The 19,288-nt window shown below is 44.9% G+C and overlaps 1 protein-coding gene across 1 annotated transcript in view; it reads right to left on the bottom strand.

Moving 5' to 3' along the window:
• Window positions 1-11,664, bottom strand: part of DKK2 (dickkopf Wnt signaling pathway inhibitor 2) — a 78,415-nt gene extending 66,751 nt beyond the window's left edge. The window contains exon 1 of the mRNA XM_020796413.3: window positions 11,264-11,664. Within this exon, the coding sequence (XP_020652072.1) occupies window positions 11,264-11,518 (255 nt within the window). The 5' untranslated portion in view covers window positions 11,519-11,664. The remainder of the gene's footprint in view (window positions 1-11,263) is intronic.
• Window positions 11,665-19,288: the final 7,624 nt, after the last annotated feature.

The raw sequence follows: 19,288 nt of genomic DNA on the forward strand, positions 1-19,288 counted from the left end.
ACCCTTAAAACCCTGATATTGAGTGGGTGAATAATTTTTCTGAGAAATGAGAAGAGGTCCAGCGGATCAACTAATAGTTCTATTTAGCATAAGAAATCATATCCCCTGCAAAATATCACACCATTGAAAATTAAGCAGATTTAATTGAATAATCATGGCTCAATTGCTGAGTAGATGGTTCAAAATGTGGACCATCTCAAGGCTACAGATAGATATATTCATCACAGCCACTAGATAACAACTATCCACATATCTAAAGAATTAGAAAGGCATATCAATAGAAAATGAAGCTACATGTAATAAGGTGGTTAAGTCCATTAATCATGGGAAACTGATCTAATGCAAAACCACTCTTAGCAGACTGAGATTAATGACATTATACTACAGTAATTAGATATTGCTCAATATCCATTGCACCAGAAGAGGAAGAGGAGAGTAGGAGCTATATCGTTGTCGTCTTCTTCGAACTGCAGAATTGGAAGAGACCCTAAGGATCATGAGTCCAGCCCCTGTTAAGGAGGCACAGCAAGGGAGTGAACTCCTAAACTCTGGCTCCATAGCCAGATACCTCAAACCACTGAGTTATCAGTTTGAATAACCAGGTTTCCAAGTCCATTTATCTGAATTATCTCCATGACCATTTCCATTATCAGCTGGTCCAAAGACAGTTCTAGCCCTCCTCTCAGTCCTTTGTAATATCATAAAGACTCACCCCGTGACATAATAAGGGCATGTCTCTGTGATACCGCAAGAGCATGTCTCAGGTTTGGTCCTGAAATCTTAGGGAAAAGGATATTGCTGAGCTGACAACCTTATACTCAGATAGTGGGATGCTTATAATAGAATCACCAGCAAAAATAGATAAGCAGATAGCTGAAGCATTTGCCTAGATCCCTAAATGGTCACACATGTCCAGTTAGTTAAAGAACTTGACTATAAACATATGCACAAATACATGTGCTTGCAGCTGGCACCTAAAAAATGTGGGAGACAAGGGTATTCCATTGGAAGGCAATTTTGTAGCCATGGCATCATCAACAAGAAAGCCCTGCCATATCACATGGGAAATGGTACACAGCATACTCTGAATGTGAGCAACTCACCTTCAGGTTGCATGTCAGCCCTATTGATGTAATTTAAAAGTGGAATGGATGCTAATGCTATGGAAAGGTTGTTATTATGTTTTGTCAAGTTGGAACTAATTTATAGTGACTAGAGATGGGCATGAATTAAAAAAACACCTAATTTGTTCAAAAATTGCTAATTTGTCAATTTCCATGTAGTAATTTTTTATTTGTTGATTCATTTGGCTATAGAACATCCCTCTCCCTCCCCCCCCCCCCAAAGCAGGCACCTAGAGGCACCAACATTGCAGGATCGCTTCCTCTGACTCTCTTCTACAATCTCTCCAAGCTTGGTGGAGTTTGGGTTTCCCAAATCAGCTGTTAAAGGGCACTTTCCCGGGGGGGCATTTTGTGGGTGTATAGCTTGGCTTTTTGAAATTCAATCTCTACCAAACTTGGAGGAATTGTAGAGGAGTGCCAGAGAAAGCTTCTCTGTGAATACAGTGTATCTAGGTACCTGGGGAAAACATTTCGGGGGGGGGGGTTCCTTGTGGGTGTAAACTGAAATCCAGTCTTCAGCAAACCTGGAGAACTTGTAAAGGAGAGTAAGAAGCTCCCCAGAAAATTTGTTCTCTCTAGGCACTTCAGGGGAGAATTTTATATGGTTTTAAAGCAAAAAAAAAAAAAAAAAAAAAAAACCTTCATAATAGTGACCCTAATAGGGATTTGAAGGTAAGTGAGATGTTTAAGGAGTGGTTGTCTATAGCAGTGGGTTCTTAACCTTTGTTACTCGGATGCTTTTGAACTGCAACTCCCAGAAACCCCAGTCAGGACAGCTGGTGGTGAAGGCTTCTGGGAGTTGCAGTCCAAAACTCCTGAGTAACCCAAGGTTAAGAACCAGTGGTCTATACAATACACTGCACCCCATATAACTGCCTTTGTTTCCTCTAGCCTGTGCAATGAACACTTCAATATATTTCTGTCTGAAGTACAGTAGATGAAAGCATAATAGATTGCCGTGAATGAAAGCCTGTAACACAGAGCAAAGATTTGAGAGAGCTCTCTTCTTCTGCAGCATGTTTTGGTTGCTGAATTGAAGGGAAACCCCTGAGTTAGCAAGGACACCTTGGACACCTTGAGCTCAATGGCCCTATTGGGCTTCTGAGTCTAAATATGTAGGAACAAAAGATTATAGGATGTAGGATTTGCATGACAGGCCCACCTCTGCTCTCCCCAAATATGACTCCCCAGCTCCCTCTGCTTAAAATCACCCATTTAGCAGACAGATAGAGGGGGAAGTGGTTTTGGTTACAGCTGCAGCACTGGGAGAGGTCCTCCCTCCCATTTGATTGATGTGCATAGAAAGACATAATTTTATTATAACAGCAGTATAATACATTTCACTGTGATGAGATAACATGCATCACTGTGCAGTGCTTTCTAGATACTACCTACAGAGGGCTAAAATAAAGTCCTGTGCTTTCCTTTTTTTATGGTTATCTTTTAAGCTGGATATGGACTGGACATCCCTTCAGATGGTCTTGGTCCATCATGGTCACAGAATGACTCACTGGAGATTTAAAGGAAGGCTTCTTATACTCTGCCCTTGTACTTTTTCAGCCGCGAAAGAAGAAAAGAGACTCCTATGGACTAAGTTACAAACAAGAGCATTTTGCTACCTCAGGCAATGGATAAGATGGTGCCCTTCCCTGATCCATATACAAATATCACTCGGATAATGAGGCAGATATATTGTTATTTTTCATGAAGTCACTCATGGTGATCCTAAGAGAATTCTCAAGGTATGCAAGATGTTCAAGAGGTGAGTCACCGTTGCTGCCACACACACCCCTGATTCTTACACTTCCCAAGTCCTAATCTTACACTTCATCTACTGCACTCACAAATGACCAAGATGGCAGATCATTATTTTAGTGATCAAGATAATCTTGGCCACCAAATATATATATATGTTTTAATAATTATGTAGGCAAAAGTCTGCCTCCAGAGGGAAATTAAATGACTAGTTGACAGAATAAAACACTTTGACTCCAGAATCCTCATGCCCCGTCTCCCCTGTTAGAGGACAGAGCTATGTGTACCACACGGTCTGTCCTGAACACCCTGAAGTAGCCAGCTGCCCACCGGGTCAGTGGAGGACATTGTTCCATTGCCAGTATTCGAGTAAGATTTAGGTGACATCTTCTCCTTTCTCTCAAGCAGGAAAATATCTTGGGCACTGAATCAGGTTTTCTCTGTCCAGGCGTTAATCTTCGCAGATTTTCTGTACATCTGCATTTCCTTATTCCAGTTTTTGTTTGACAGAGTGAGCAATCAAGGAGAAGCATGCTGTTTTTGTGTGCATCCTTAAACTCACACATATTTCTATATGTTTAGTATGGTGGAAAAAAATGTGGGGGGGGAGGGGAGAGAAAGAAAGGGAAAGAAAGAACACTGAGGTAGTGCTGTGGAGTAGCCAAGTTTTACAGCTGCTAAAAGGGAATTGCAAACAGAATTAAAAAGGTGAAAGGTTCACAGGTGCAATGGCACTCACTCATCGTTTAAGAAAAGAAAAAGGCTGTGATGATGACAGGGGCAGAACACCGGACAGGAAATGGAGAAACAGAAGAGTCTTGTCCAAATTCTAGACTACTTGTCCAACACTGGGTATTTTTTTTTAATAAAAGTCATATTAGTACTACTGTTGCTGCTGATGCTACTACTACTATTGTACAGATTTTAACTACACTTTATGTTTAAATGTATATCTAAGAATGTTTTAATTGTACATCAAAATATAATGTATGAATGTTAATATGCACTTGTCTCATTGTCATGCATGAAAAAAGAAAACCACTCAAATTGTCTCCTTCCTGTAAGATATTTTACGTTGGTATGAACAATAGTTCTTCCATTTGTAGGGAGTGGTTGTCATGCAAAATGCACAATTGTGCAATTAGGCGAAATTATTATGGTTGCTGCTTTTCTGCACAAATTAAAATAAAAAAAAACAAGCACTGGATCTGTTGTTTGGTTCTTTTTGCTCAATAAGCCAGTACTGCTGTGCTTGATGTGTGCATATTTAGCATCAGGAAAGGAAAGGAAACACCACTCTTGCACAAAAATATTCTGCATGAAGAACCCTTAACAAAAAGGATTCCTTGTCTCATTCTTGCACTGGAAACAAAACAAAACAAAATCTGGGGGTTAGTGTTTCTCAGACAGTCTGCCTGAGCATTTGGACCATACCCTTGCTAGACAGCCAGGACTGGCTACTGCTTTTGACACACAATGGAGAACTTGGCCTTATTGCTGCACAGAATTTGTTCCACAAACTTGGGATCAAAAACTTATAGATCATGGAATGCACTGTAAATTGTGTCTGCTCTTACATGAATTATGAGTAGCAGATCAAACAAAGAAAAAATAATCTTGGTCTCGGCACACCCAAAATTTCCTTATAGTGTTTTGGAAGCAAATTGATTCATCATCGTAACTCAACACACATTGCATGTGATTGTTTTATGGAGGCTTGATGCATTTTAATTTGTAGCCGGGAATCATAACAACTCCACTTAATCTACAATGGAATCTGTTTATTTATTTATTTTTGTAGATTTCTAAACAGCAAACAAAAGATTACCGAATTTGTTTGTCCGTTCCGCCAAAACTCTTTTTGTTGTTCACTTTAAAAAGAGGCAGTTGTTTTAAACATTGCAATTATAGAAAGTAAAATGCTATAAAGGCTAAGGAGCAAAGAAAAAAGACTTGGGAAAGAACAGGGGAAAAAGAAAAACCAATAAGCCTTGTTATTGTAACTAACAATATCTTATGTTCCTCAAAACAAATGTTTACAGCCTAAACAAGCCCAAGAGAACGACTAATCTAATAAAGCTTTATTTGAAGCAAAATTATTAAAATGTTATGTGCTAATTATTCAGCCACTCCTCTGAAAGGCAGGCTTCGATCTGCAGCTTTGAAACAATGAAAGTCTTCAAAGGGAACTATTGGCAGAAAAATTGCCTTCCGGAGAAACAAAATCAAAATCATTTCCACTGTAAAGAGGCTCAAGAGGAATCAGGACTCAAGATAATTGAGTTGCAATTTTAAATGTGTTCGGCAGAATTCAAATGACTTAAAGCCTAAAGATCCCCATACAGGGATTACCTGATGGAATAGCAAGATGTAAGAAATGCTCTCCCAGCAATAAAATAAAATAAAATAAATTCCTTCCATCCATTATTTTCCTCCAGCTGTTAGTTCTGATATATCAAGATCTTGAATAGTGTGGACTAAATCTTTGCTCACCAAATAATGGTTTTCACCATATTTTTTCTACTTTTCATTTCTTGCTTTTGGGGAATCATTTCTTTTACTTAAAGGCTGCTTTCCATAATTCCATTGGTAATAACAGGTTTTCAGGGATCGTATCTCACCCAGATCTTGTTCAGACTGTGAACACTTCTGGGAATGTTTTTTTGCATCTAATCCTCAGAACTGTGATCTCTTCTAAAGAACCCCCTTGTAGCTCGAAATGAACATTTCATAAACTCAGAAAAATTGGATGTCAAGGAGAACAAGAAACTGGATCCTCCCTTGATATTCCATGCAGATATGCATTGAGCAGGTGTTACAATTTATTTTGTTAGGGAAGCATGAAAGCACATAATATCCCACCTGAAGCGAGAGATGGGAAATGTTCTTATTCTGGACTACAACTCTACCTGAAGTCTGCAATGATATAATCCCACTTTGTTTCTGTATTGGGTCTCTGCACTGGTAAACGTTTGAGAATAAGAACATTCAAGGAAAAAACTATACAAAAAGTGGAACATGGTAGCTTGGATCAACTTGGATGAATCAGGATTCTTGTGTAAGTTTCTTCTTAAGTAATTGTATACAGATGCAAAGGCATACTCTGATGAAATCTGGAAGAACACGTTTCTATACAACCCTACGCAACAAGTACAAACAGCAAATAATTCCCATTTTTAAAAAGATGCAATGGCATCTTGGTTTCTATTATATATCTTTTTATAAAGCAGCCCCAGTAGCAGGCTATTCCTCTGCCCTCTAAGTACCAGCCTAGTAAAATGTGGAAAGGTTCCTCGGCAGCTCGGCTAACTGGCTATTGAAAACATGGCGGAATAGATAAGATCTACATCAGGAAAGGGACTATCCACATTGATGAAGTCACAAATCTTCAAAGTATGCTTTGATTTATATAACGTATATATCCAAATTTTCAACAGTTAATATGTCTCCCCATAGGCTACAAATATTGTTGAACTACATCTCCCATCAGCCATAGTCATCACAGTGTATGATGAGGGATGATGGAAATTGTGGTCCCACAACTTCTGGAGGGCCAGTGGTTGTCCATTGCTTCTGTGGATATTTTTCCTTGAATTGTCCCACAACTTTTATATATATATATAAAATGCCGGCAATTAAAAAAGAACATGCAGAAAGTTTATATATATATTACTTTACGCACAATAAGAAAAAATCACACATGTCCCAAAATAATAAAAAATAATAAAGCCTTTTTAGTGGCAACCTGCTGCAGCTAGTGACATTGCTTCTGTTATGCCAGCAGAACTGTGCAACAGGATACTGACCAGTGTTTTGTTCTGTTTTAAAGTACCTGTTATTATCTGCCTCAAGTAAAGACTTTTGCCATTGCACTTGCCACAGAGTCATGGAGCTACCAGATAGCCACAGAACATTGAATTTCTCACAGCCTACAGTGTAGCTCTGGATCCTATCATTTGATCCTTTACAACTTTTTGTCTAGCAGCTTACATAAGAAATGTGAAATACCAGCAAGCATATAGATTGGAAAACAACATTGGTTGCAGTAGTTATTTTTACCATAGCTTCTATCAGTATTGGTAAAAATTTGTTGTGCATCTATACTATAAATAGAACATGTAAGTCAACTGGTTCCAACTCAGTGCCTTCCATATATACGTATTAGACAACAAGTTCCACCCTTCTCAGCTAGCATTCATGTCCTTTCCTGTCCCAGAAGTTAAGCCAAGATGAGAGAAAGTTTGAAATTGACCAACAGGTAGTTGTACTCAAAGACAAGATGAGGATGGAACTTCAAAAAAAGCTGCTACAAACTAATCCTGGAAAATAACAATCATATGCCATCAAGTCAACTCTGACTTATGGCAACTAGAAATTGGCACAAACTGCAGTTTGGTGGTTCGTCCCAGTTCAGTGCTGCATCTGTAAAGGCCTTGCACAGGTGCTACACACCTCCCTCTCCCCCTCACTGTGTGTGTGATCACCCATTCCCTGGGTGATGCACTGTTTCTCTCCCCACCTCCTCAGCACGACTGTCCACTCACCAACTGCAGTGCATGCTTTCCTCCTCCACCTCCTCCAGGAGCCACCTACAAAGAGGCAGGGCAGGAAGCATGCAGAGCTGCCTTTGAGTGGGCAGAAGTGGCAGAGAAGGGAAGTGTGCACTACAGCTGGCGAGTGGGCAGTCACACTGAGGAGGCAGAGAAGGAAGTGTGCATCGCCCAAGGAATGGGCGAGTGCACAGAGGAGGCAGGACAGGGGAGTGTGCGGCTCCTGTGCAGCACCTGTGTGGGATGGCACTGAACTAAACTAAACTGCCCAATTGTGGTTCATGCCCATTTCTAATGGCAACCCTTTTCAGGGTTTTCTAGGTAGAGAGTACTCCCTAGAGTGTGGTTTATCATTCCCTTCTTCTGGGGGCACCCTGGACTGTACAGTTTACCCAAGGTCTCACAGACTGGCTCTACTGGCACCAGGTACAGTGGGGAACCAAACTCCCAACTTCCAACACTGCAGCCAGGTATCTAAACCACTCAACTATCCAGCCAGCTGCAATCCTTGAAGAAGAACATGACAAAGGAAAAACATTTTAGGTGGACTCTAGGTGGACTTCTTGACTAGCAGGATCTCCGCTTGAAAAAAATGCCTTATTCTGGGTTAACTCAGTAAAATGCAACTTCATATATTTAAGAATAATTTGCTGAACATAGAGGACATATTTCTAACCACATGGGGCAGCATGGTGTAAGACATGGAGATGGAGAATAAAAGAACAAGACAAAGGGGGGAGATAATCAGTGATGGATCAGCTAAGACAACCCCTTTAATTTTATTGAATTGCTTGGGTTAAAGTTATTCAAATATTACAAGCTCATCATGAAACTATAGCTTTTGAAAGTAAAACAACCTGCAACCTACTGGTGCCTTCTATTTTGCTATCCTATCCACCAACAGAAAAACAGTATGAAAATTATGTGCCGAGATGGACAACAATTTTTATTTGCTTGATATTGCATAACTGTATGTTATTTAGTTGTTGATTAAATAATCATCCCCTCTCATTGTTAAGAGGTAAAAAATAGAACATTCATGAACATCCCCCTCAATGCCATTAAGTCTCCCAGGTTAATATTATCTCCTGTCTCTATTTAGTATATTTATGTGTCTTGTGCTGTCAAGTCAGAACCTACTTAGAGGGACTATTATAGGATCTTCAAGTGGAATGATATAATAAAGGTTTCACCATTTCTGCTCCCCCTGTCAGTTTCCATGGCTGAGTGGGGATTCGAACCCTGTTCTTCAGAGAGTAGTCTGTCACTCTATCCATGACACCACACTGTGAATATTGTCTCCTGTCTCTGCTTAGAACCTATCTTAAATGTAAGGGTTTCAGAACTTTTTCAGTTTGAGGTTGTTGCTGTACCATATCCATTGTAAATAAGAGCTGTATTTTGAATGACAGCAGGTTTCGTGGCAGCTTCCAGTGAATGATGTTAAACTATCCATCTGCTACTATGCTGAAAGCCAAAGAGATTTTGTCCTTTGGTTTAATCACTCCCAAGTTAATCAAATGGGGAAAGAATTCCGAAATCAAGCAACTGATCTGTGTGTTCCTTCCACTCTTTCCAGATAGTATATATTTTTTCCTCTTGGTGTGTGTGTGGACTTCAGAATTGTTATACAAATCTCACGATGGAGAAGTTGCTTTTAATTTGTTTGTTTTTTGTAAATGTGGGAGGTCTGATAATCTGGTTCGCAATCTGAATGTTTTTGCAGGTCCCAGGTGCCTAATGCAAAACGCCTTGCCTGGATGAAGTGGAAATGTATCCAGCGCCCTTTCAGTGTTGATTGAATCTGAGCCTTTCAGTTGCCATGCTGTCTGCTTTGGTCATATCAAGCTGCTGGATCTCAGCAGCCTAAGGGTGTCTCAGTGTGTGACAATCAGGGCGGTTGTTTTCTCTCTCCTCTTGCTATCTTTAGAACAAACAAACAGTCATTATCTTTCTACTCTGCCTTTTGTTTCTTGTGGAATGCAGAACACCTAAGTGGTTCAAGTTGGGATGGAAGGACAAGAACACAACCCTTGGATGGCTGGAGAAAGATGCTAAATTCTGATTCCACTCCTAAGTAACCAGAAGGGAGGAGAGAAGGAAAGAAGGGAGGGAGAATCTGGAGGAGCAAACTAGATGGATTACCACCCAAATACCAGCTCCTATTTATTTATATATAAGGCCACTCTGACATTTAAGTCTTCCCCATTCTTAGGTCTGCTAAGGCCACCTAAGATATGGATGAAGAAAATCCATGGTGATCCAAGGGCTAAAATTGTAAGAGATGTTCTGACGTTCTTCTTAAAGAAGTTGTTAAAAGCAGGGATGAAGAGAAACAGATGTGTTGCTCTTCAAATTGCAAAAGGGAGTAGCACTTGAGGAGACCATGTTAGAACTGCCACTTGGCTGACAGAAACTACTAGTCCTGTTTGAGGTGGGAAAGTGGGGAGACGTACCTTGTATTTATCCTCATTTCCCAGTGGAGCTAATTACAGTTTGGGCAGAAAGGGAAGGAATCAAGTCCTTCTGATCCAGCTGCTAATGCTGCAGCCATTGAGTTTCTCACTGGGGGTGATGGGAACTGTAGTCCCAGACATTTCAAGGGTACCAAGTTGGGAAATGGCAAGTGGATTTCCATGGCTAGGATCCTCTGACCGGCTGTTTCCCCTAGTTCTCCATAGCCATATATATAGCTGCAACCCAGACAGATCTGTTTGGATAATAAATCCCTGTTCAACTTCATATACTGTATACTGTATATAATTGGAAGCCACTCAGAGGAAAGCATAGAAAATGGTGGAGCAAGCCTCCTTTGCTGTCCCCCCCCCCCCGCCCCCATATCCTTGAAACAAGTCCCATTTCATGGTTTTATTGGCAGGGTGCGCAATTTGGACTTCTGAAAGAGCTGAATTTCATTCCCGGGCTCTCCAGTTGCCACCCTTAACAATGATCACAGGAACTGTTGCACTAATCTGGAACACATGTAGACCTTGATACTAAGCACTGAGAAAGCACTCCCATTGATTTCAACTTAGCATGTTTAGGATCAAAGTCTTGTTTGGAAACAATTTCTAGCTGTCATCTTCTTACAGCTTCTCATTTACTGCCAAAAATATTGTGCTTTCCTTTAGAACTCTGCATTCTTGCAACTTCTCTTCAAACTGGATGCACTTGCAAGAAGATTAAAAAACGATCACACACTACTGTTCAGAAAGTGACAACTCCTGTGTTACCACTATTCTGTAAAATGTCAATATACTAGAGATACTGTCTGGTCATCTATTACTCCTTTTCTTTTCTGCTTGATCCTTCAAACTACTGTTATTTTGTTTAAGTGTGAACAGTGCCTAGAGATGTCAGAAAGATAGAACCTCCACATTGGGGGGCAGTATATCTCCAAATGCTGGAAACAAGCCAAAAAGGAATGGAGCTGAGCCAGATCTCCAAAGGCACTCCATATGTTTCCAGGAAGAGGTGAGGAATCTGGTCACATCTGCTGATATAGAGCAGTTCCCTGGCAGAAAGGGAAGCATTGAGGTGAAAGAAGAAGGAAAAGGGAGAGAGAGAGAGAGAGAGGAAGCAAGCGAGAGAGGAAGGAAGGAAGGAAGGAAGGAAGGAAGGAAGGAAGGAAGGAAGGAAGGAAGGAAGGAAGGAAGGAAGGAAGGAAGAGAGGAAGAAAGAAAGAAAGAAAGAAAGAAAGAAAGAAAGAAAGAAAGAAAGAAAGAAAGAAAGAAAGAAAGAAAGAAAGAAAGAAAGAAAGAAAGAAAGAAAGAAAGAAGACAGGCAGGTAGGCAGGCAGGCAGGACGGACGGACGGACGGGAAACGCATCCTACCTCGCCTTGCCGGTGATAATGCTTCAGCCCTTTGCCCCCTTGGCCCAAGATCTTGCTCTTCTTGCTGCTCCCGGGGGCCAGTCCTTGGTGGAAGGTGGTCGACCTGTTGGTGGCCTGAGTCGGCGTCTCGCCCATCAGGGTGGACTTGATGGAGTTCACCTTGGTGCCGTCGAGCTGGGAGCTCTCCACGAGCAGCACCGCGGCCAGGAAGAGGAGAGGGCGGCAGGAGACCCGGCTCCAACTCAGCATGATCATCTCCCCTCCTCCCCAAAGGCCGGCGGCTTCTTTCCCGAAGGACTGGCTTGGGGGCTGGCTGGTTGCGTGCGGGACGGACGTCCCCGCGGCTCCCCGGACCAACGACGGGCGAAGGGATGGAAGCAAAAAGGCATAAAGAAATCAGAGTCACCGGGGATCTGGGGGGGCGGGCGGGGGGCGGTCGCCGTCAGACAGAGATGGGTGTCCGTTTGTTCAACCTCGAGGACAACGCTTGGAAGAGTCCGGGCGCGGCTCAGTGTCTCCAGGATGGCATCTTGGAACGCTCGGCTGTCTTGTGCGCAAGGATCGCGACAGGGAAGCCTAAGGAAGAAGCGGACGCGCTGCTGGGTGCGGGAGGTGCGGCTGCACCCGGGACAGGAGGACCCTCCCCAGCCGCAGAGCTCTGCTCGGGCTTCCGATGGAGAAGGAGGCAGTCCCGGTCGGATCAGACCCCCGGCGTCTCCTCCGCCTGCCGCTGCCTGCAGGGAAACTCAAACCAGATCCTACTCCGAGGTCCGTCCCTCTTTCTTTCTTTCTTTCTTTCTTTCTTTCTTTCTTTCTTTCTTTCTTTCTTTCTTTCTTTCTTTCTTTCTTTCTTTCTTTCTTTCGTCTGGACAGGGAGAGGCGCGACCGCCTCCTCTTCCTTCACCTAGCTGGTCCCGGGCATCCCGACGGTCGGAAAGCGCGAGACGTGGATCGGAGAAGACGGAGCAAGCGGCCAGGAAGACGCCGCGTTGGCCACCGCCCCCGGTCCGTCCGCCCGCCTGTCCCTGCCTCCCTCCCTCTGCGATGCAGCCTTGCTCTCCTCGGCTCTCCTGCTGCCCTCTTCGCTCTTATAGCGTCCCCCCCCCCGGTGGAGTTCGCTCTTGCCTCCGCCCCCTGAAGCTGACTCATGCCCGCGCCCACTCCCCACCTCTCCTTCCAGTCCCACCCGGCATCCTCCGTCTTCTCTTCCCACCGTCTCTGGAGGAGCCCGCTGGAACTGGTTCGAAAGCACAAGGGCTACCCGGGAGGACTTGGGCCTCTGTGCGTGCCCAGAGCGCCTCTCCAGCATCCTTGACTCTTCCCAACACGATCTGGGTTTTTTCATTACCGGGTGGGGTGGGATATGACTTTGAGAGAAGTCTGAAGCGGAACTTAGAGATGGCAGAAACCCTGGACAGGACTGCTAGGTTTAAGTAAGCATCCAAAGATTTTTCGCCTTGAGCCACAACTCTGTCCTGGGGGGGGGGGGGGGGGGAGAGCCGGCGCACCTTTCCTACAACAATTAGGAAAAGAAAGTATCCCAAGTGTTTTCTCCTTGCTGTTTCCTTCGACTTTCTCTCTCACACACTTTCTCTTTCACACAAACGACGGCCAAGCCGTTTGCCTGGGAATCCACAACAAAACCCACTGAAGTGGGGGGGGGGGAGAGAAATCTTTCCATATTCTTACTTAAATCAGAAGCAAGAGTCTTACAACCGGGGTGGGGAGAGAAGACACTAACGGATTTATAGCAGAAGACATATTACTGGGCCAGAGTCCTCTTAGAGCAGCGGATGTGAAGCGTTTTCCTACGTGACTGATTGGTTGGCAGGCAGACAGGCGGATGATTGATTCCATCAGTCACCGATCCAATCGTAAACCATGGCTTGCTCTTCAGTTGTCTGCATTCTGCTGGTTCAGATTCGATCGCCAGCAGAATGCAAGCAAATGAAACGCAAGCCATAGTTGATATGCAACATTCAAACTTGTGCAGTGACAGCGCAAGTCCCGAACTTAACAGGAGCAACACTTGCCCATAAATGCATCGCCACTAGTGGGAGGGACACTTCGCATCGGCTAAGTGTCTCTGGCCGCTGAGGCTGACCCTTCATAAAGTGTAGCGATAAAGGGGGATGAAGCAGGTTCTTGGACAGTGACCTGCCCTTCGAGTCGTCTCCAAAAAGACCTATCCTTAACAGGTCTGCCCAGCTCTTGCAAACTCAAGCCTGTGGTTTCCTTTACCACGTCAATCCATCTCTTATTTGGCCTTACGGAGCGAAGACGGCTATCAATAGCTACTAGACGTGATGGAGCATAAAGGGCCACCTACATGTTATCAAAGAAGCAGAGTGACTGCACGTCGCTGGGGTACATGAACCGGGAAGGGCACTCTTGTTCCGCTGGTGACCTTCCCGTAAGCCCCTGGGATCAAAAGATATAACCCCGCACGTCTGTCCTGACGATCTCATGTTCACGTATCAGAACGTGATCTGGCCCAGGAAAGCTTTTGCCACAAGAATCTGCCGTTTGATTCAACATTTGTTGAATTAAACGGATAGATAGATAGATAGATAGATAGATAGATAGATAGATAGATAGATAGATAGATAGATAGATAGATAGATAGATAGATAGATAGATAGATAGATAGATAGATAGATAGATAGATAGATTCATTCATTCATTCATTCATTCATTCATTCATTCATTCATTCATTCATTCATTCATTCATTCACCATCCCAGATCCGGAAAATGCAAGCGAACGAAATCCAGGCCGTAGATTTTACGCAAAGTTCAAACGTATAGAGAGAGCGGAAGCCACCGGCGAGAAACGCAGATCTACACGGCTGTTCCCCCGCCCTCCCCTTAGTAGCAGCCACAGACTGCAGATACATTTGTCCCGGGTTTTTCGATTTTAGGACGCCGGCACTTTAGGCTCCGGCCCATCGAAGAGCGCCCACATGGCGTGGATGTTTGGAAAATCTACATCATGTTCCGCCTTCTGGATTCTCAACGTCTCTGCTCGCTAAGTTACAGCGGCTCGTGGAGGCGAACACTCGGTTCATTCAAAGCTTTGAAGGCGAATGTCGTTCGGAGCACACGCACACGCACAGAGAGATCCCTAGGGAAGTTTGCCCGCGAGGTTGGATCTATGACGCTGTGATCCTCTGCCGTCGAGACCGTTTTTGAGTCGATCCATTATCCGTGGGTAGACCTGGTTGAGGATTTTTTTTCTCTCGTAACTATTATAATGTGGATGCCCTTACAGGACACTTCTGCCTCCTTCCCCACACCATATTTCTCTGCTTACATCATGATTGTCCATACCGTACAGAGTGGGAGTGATTGGGGTGGGTGGGAAGGGAAGCGATTATTAAACTCCCTGGACATTTCGGGGAGAGAGAGAGCGCGCTGGCAGCGGACTTTTCTTCTGGGTGGCGATGATGCTGCGAGTGGTCGTCTTTGATCAGTTCCTTCCTTCCTTCGTGTGTAAACGCAGGCTTTAAAAAGAACTGGGAGGATTTCGGATCCCTCGATTTAGAATGGAGGTCGCATCCGAATCGTTGCCTTGGCTCGCTTTTTTTGGGGAGGAAAGCAGGCTAAAATTACTCCCTCTGTGTGTGTTCTGTGCTCTCAAGTCGGAACTTACTTTAGCTACCCTAACGGGCCCTTCAAGGTACGTGAGATATTTTTAAAGAGTAGTTTTACCAGTTCCACTACCCCAGTGAGTTTCCAGACCTGAGCGGGGATTCGAACCCTAGTCTCCAGAGTCCTATCTAGTTCGTTACTCTCTCTCTGCTACACTACACTGGAAATCACTGGGATTAAAGTAAACACGGAAGTACTGTATTGGCTAGCCAATCAAAAGAGAATATGGGGCTCTGAGGGAGCGAGCAGGGGGCAGCGCCACCCCCCAAAATCTGGGGCTCAAGCGCTTCCTTTCCACTGCCGCTCCGCTCGCGGGGCGTAGATTGCCCCACCCCGCCGCACGCACACGTTCACACATTCCCGTTCTTGGCCGGCGAAGACAGGGGCTGAACCTTGTCAATATTCGCAGGAGAGAAGAGGTCCTCGACGCATCCGCCTGTGGCAGGGAAACCTGCGAAGAGTCTTGTAGGACGAACGCGTTTTATGGGTTAGGCGCCTGCCTGGACTCTTAGCCCACTCGCCTCGAAGGCATGCCCTACTAAGGAAAGCCCTACATGGGGGAAAGAAACAGACGTCCCCAACCATCTAATCATCCCATCCCACCCCATGAACTCTTAACCCAGGCTCGAGGTCTTCTTCCCAAGGTCACAGGTGCAAAGTGCAAAGGGCGGGTGCACAGATGCCACCACCTATTTTGAGCACTACTGCATATTGTCCTTGTCATGTGCTCTCAAGTCCCAGCCAACTTACCAGCAGGGCTCCCACAGTAAATAAGATATTTAAGGAGTGGTTTTACCAGTGCCACACATACAGTGGTGCCTCGCATAGCGAGGTTAATCCGTTCCGGATTAACCTTCGCTATAGCGAAACATCGCTGAACGGGACAGGGAAAGCCATTGGAACGCATTAAACATCGTTTAATGCGTTCCAAAAGGCTCCTTTACTCACCGTTCAGCGAGGTTTCCTATGGCCGGCAGCCATTTTCGCGCCCTCGTTAAGCGAGGGGAGGGCGCGAAAACGCTGCGCTCGGCCATTTTGGGGCTTCCGGCGGCCATTTTGTCCGCCTAACAGCTGATCGTCGGAGCTTCGTTTTGCGAAGATCGGTAAGCGAAACGCTTACCGATCTTCGCAAAGCGAATTTCTCCCTATCTAAAGCTCGTTGAGCGATCGCATTAGCGATCCAAAAAACGGATCGCTATGCGATTTTGTCGTTATATGCTGTGCTCATTAAGCGAGGCACCACTGTACTCCTCCAGGGAGTTTCCATGGCGGAATAGGGATTTGAAGCCTGACCTCCCGAGTCCTGGTCCCTCACTGTGACACCTCCATCACTGCAGGCTCACACTCAAAATGAGTTGGCAGGATGGCTTGCAAAATCCATGGACACCAGATGTGATGGTGATTTCCATCCCCTACACCTTGGAGTCCCCTTCTCTCCCTGCATTATTTGGATTATACCAGTGGTTTCCAACCTTGGGGTCACCCAAGTGCCCTTGGACTGCAGTTCCCAGAAGCCCTGGCCAGCACAGCTGGTGGTGAAGGCTTTTGGAAATTGTAGTCCAAGAACACCTGGCCAAACCCCAAGGCTGGGAGCCACTAAATTATATCCATTTGCCCAGGAAATGCCTTCCTATCATTTTAATGGGAAAAAACAATTTGATTCCAGCAAGCAAAAGTTAAAGGCAATGGAATGTGCTCAGCAGCCCTACCAAGCCCGCACACGCAAGTGGTTTCAGGATGAAGTCCCATCGTGAGACTGCAAGCCATGGCCAAGTGAAGGGTGAAGAGCAGATGTGCTGGAGTAAATTTGCAGAGTTTTGTCGTAGTCCAGTCAGTTCAGTTGAATCACACATACAAAGACAGTTTCTTCCAACACCAAGTATATTTATAATATATACAGAAAATTTTTGGCAGTACAAGCCGGCAGCATGACAGCATGACATTCATCAGAAGAGATCCTACATCTTCTCCACATGTCCACACAGTTATACACATGCACAACTTACATATAGCCAATCAGTGAGGACATTGCATCACCCCAGACACTACTTCATTTAATACACATTCTCCATGATTCAGCATTTTGCACACCTGTCAAATATGGCTGCTAATTATTATAGGCCTTGTTCTGCCTCAGTGTGGGAATTATCCTTGACAAGATGTCAGGTTGCAGAATTGATTCTGAAATTCACTCAGAGAACACCTCGGAAATTGGACGTCACTTAGAAGAATTCCAAGACTGGGAATTTGCTTGGAATACTAAAATAAAATGGGCCAGTCCCTCCACACAACTGCCTACAATGGGTTTTACACACACACAAACACCCATTTTAATTGCGTAATTTAGGAGAGGGGTACAAATGCTCTCAGGGTTGCATGTTAAACTCTTGGGAGCCAGAAGTCTTGACTGATGTGCTGCATAGCTTTCAGAGATCTACCAGCAAGATCATACCTTCTTGTGCAAAGCCCTTTCTGGGAAGTTAAGTTTCTTTGGCACTGCCAAGAAGCTCAGCACGCTATTATAGACAGACAGGCGGTAATTGCCCCAAGAGGCTTACAATCACAACAATTCTCATTACCCACCTTTGTTGAGTGTTTCCAGGTGGGGCATCCATTGTGTAATTGTCCTGCCTAATGCATAGATTTTTAGGGGAAGGGGATCCATGCCTCCTCTTCCTTTCCTAAACCTCCTCCTCTTCCTTTCCTGAGTGTTTTCATATTGCAGAGAACGCAAATAATCCTTAGAATTACCACTCGAAAGGCATTGTGCAGCTATTCTGTCTGACTCTCCTCTGGTAGTAATAGTAGTAATTTACTACAAGAACAACTGGTGTTCTGAGTGGAAACACAAAAGCCTGAAAGAACTGGTAGGAAATTATGGAAGGGAGTTGAAAATAGAAAACGCCATCCCCTGGATTCCCCTTGAAGTCCCGGGAACACAAAATGGTGGCTGTACACTCGGAGTCTTATCTGCAAGGTTGCAAACATGCTTCCATAGAGAGGACGCCTTGTAGTGCAAGCCGAAAGGCATTATGCAGCTATTCCACTTTGTCCTTCTTGATGGATTTTCCATGGTAAGGAAAAAAGAATGGAAGAAAGGGTGGGAAAAATAGATGGGGCAGCTCACACATGAAGTGAAGTACTACTGCAGCCACTGCCAAGGCCACACCATCTGTTGCTGGCATATAAAGGCTCAGCCACCTGTCTTGAGTGGCTGAGCCTTCACCTACTGCAAAGGGTGCCATCTGCCCTTCCTGGCACAGGAGGAGGTGGCAGCAGCAGTTGACCCAAACTGGGGCAGAAGGAGGAAAAGTCAGTGGTGGCATCCCATATACACACTCTACCATATGAAAAGGGGGGTGGGGGAAGAGAAGAAGGCTGCGACAAAGGCAGATAAAATGGCCAAATTTTCCTGCTGTTGAAGGTGGAAAAAGCTGGCTGGATAGCTCAGTGAGTAGGTGCCTTTGGAACCCAAGGTCGGGAGTTCAGTTCCCCACTGTGCCTCCTGGAAGAAAAAAACAGCCTTGGAAAAAAACAGTCCAAGGGCGCCCCCAGAAGAAGGTAATGGTAAACTACTTCTGAGTACTTTCTACCTGGAAAACCTTGCAAAGGCTTTACCATTAGAGATAAGAATTAAAATATTCTGGACTCAAGTGGCCGGGATCCCCAGTCCTGCCTCCCCGACCTGAGTTGTCCACGTATGGGCCACTGCACAGCCCACAAAGCCAGCGTCCTGCTCGTGGCACCAATGTCCAACAAACCTCGGCTGGTGCTGCTCTGCCTTCCTGCTCTTCTGGCCACTACAGCCAGGGGGTAGGATGATGTGCCTCCCTCCCTGCTCAGTTGCTGAGTGGCCAGAAGAGCAGGAAGGCAGAGCAGTGCCAGCCAGGTTTCATCAGAAACTGGCACAATGAACAGGACACTGGCTGCGCATGCCGCGCGGTGACCAGAAGGATCCTGGCCACTTGGGTCTGGGATATTCTTATTTCTATGCAAATATGAATATTCCATCTCTAGTCACCAGAAGTCAAAGTGGTACATCATGTTGCCCTCTACTGTGATGCCAGTACTACCTCTGCTTCTGCCATGGCCATTGACCTGCCAAAGGTCTCTGTGGAGATCAGTACCTGCACCAATCCTACATCTTAGGCTCTGTGGACCATAAAAACTGAACAGTGGGGAGGCTGCCTTGTAGGCAATTCCACTAGAGGACCTGTCAACAATGCCTGGTTTGGAAAGATTCTCAGAACAGGCTTAGGAAATAACTAGGTCTAGAGAGCTAAGGCAAGAAACAAGAGCTGTTCAGAGTGTCAGGAGGCTGACAAGGATGGTGGTGGTCCATTTGCTGCTCCTGGTCACCTACTGCAGCTGCCCC

This window comes from Pogona vitticeps, chromosome 5, assembly GCF_051106095.1.
Source record: "Pogona vitticeps strain Pit_001003342236 chromosome 5, PviZW2.1, whole genome shotgun sequence".
Taxonomy (NCBI): Eukaryota; Metazoa; Chordata; class Lepidosauria; order Squamata; family Agamidae; genus Pogona; species Pogona vitticeps.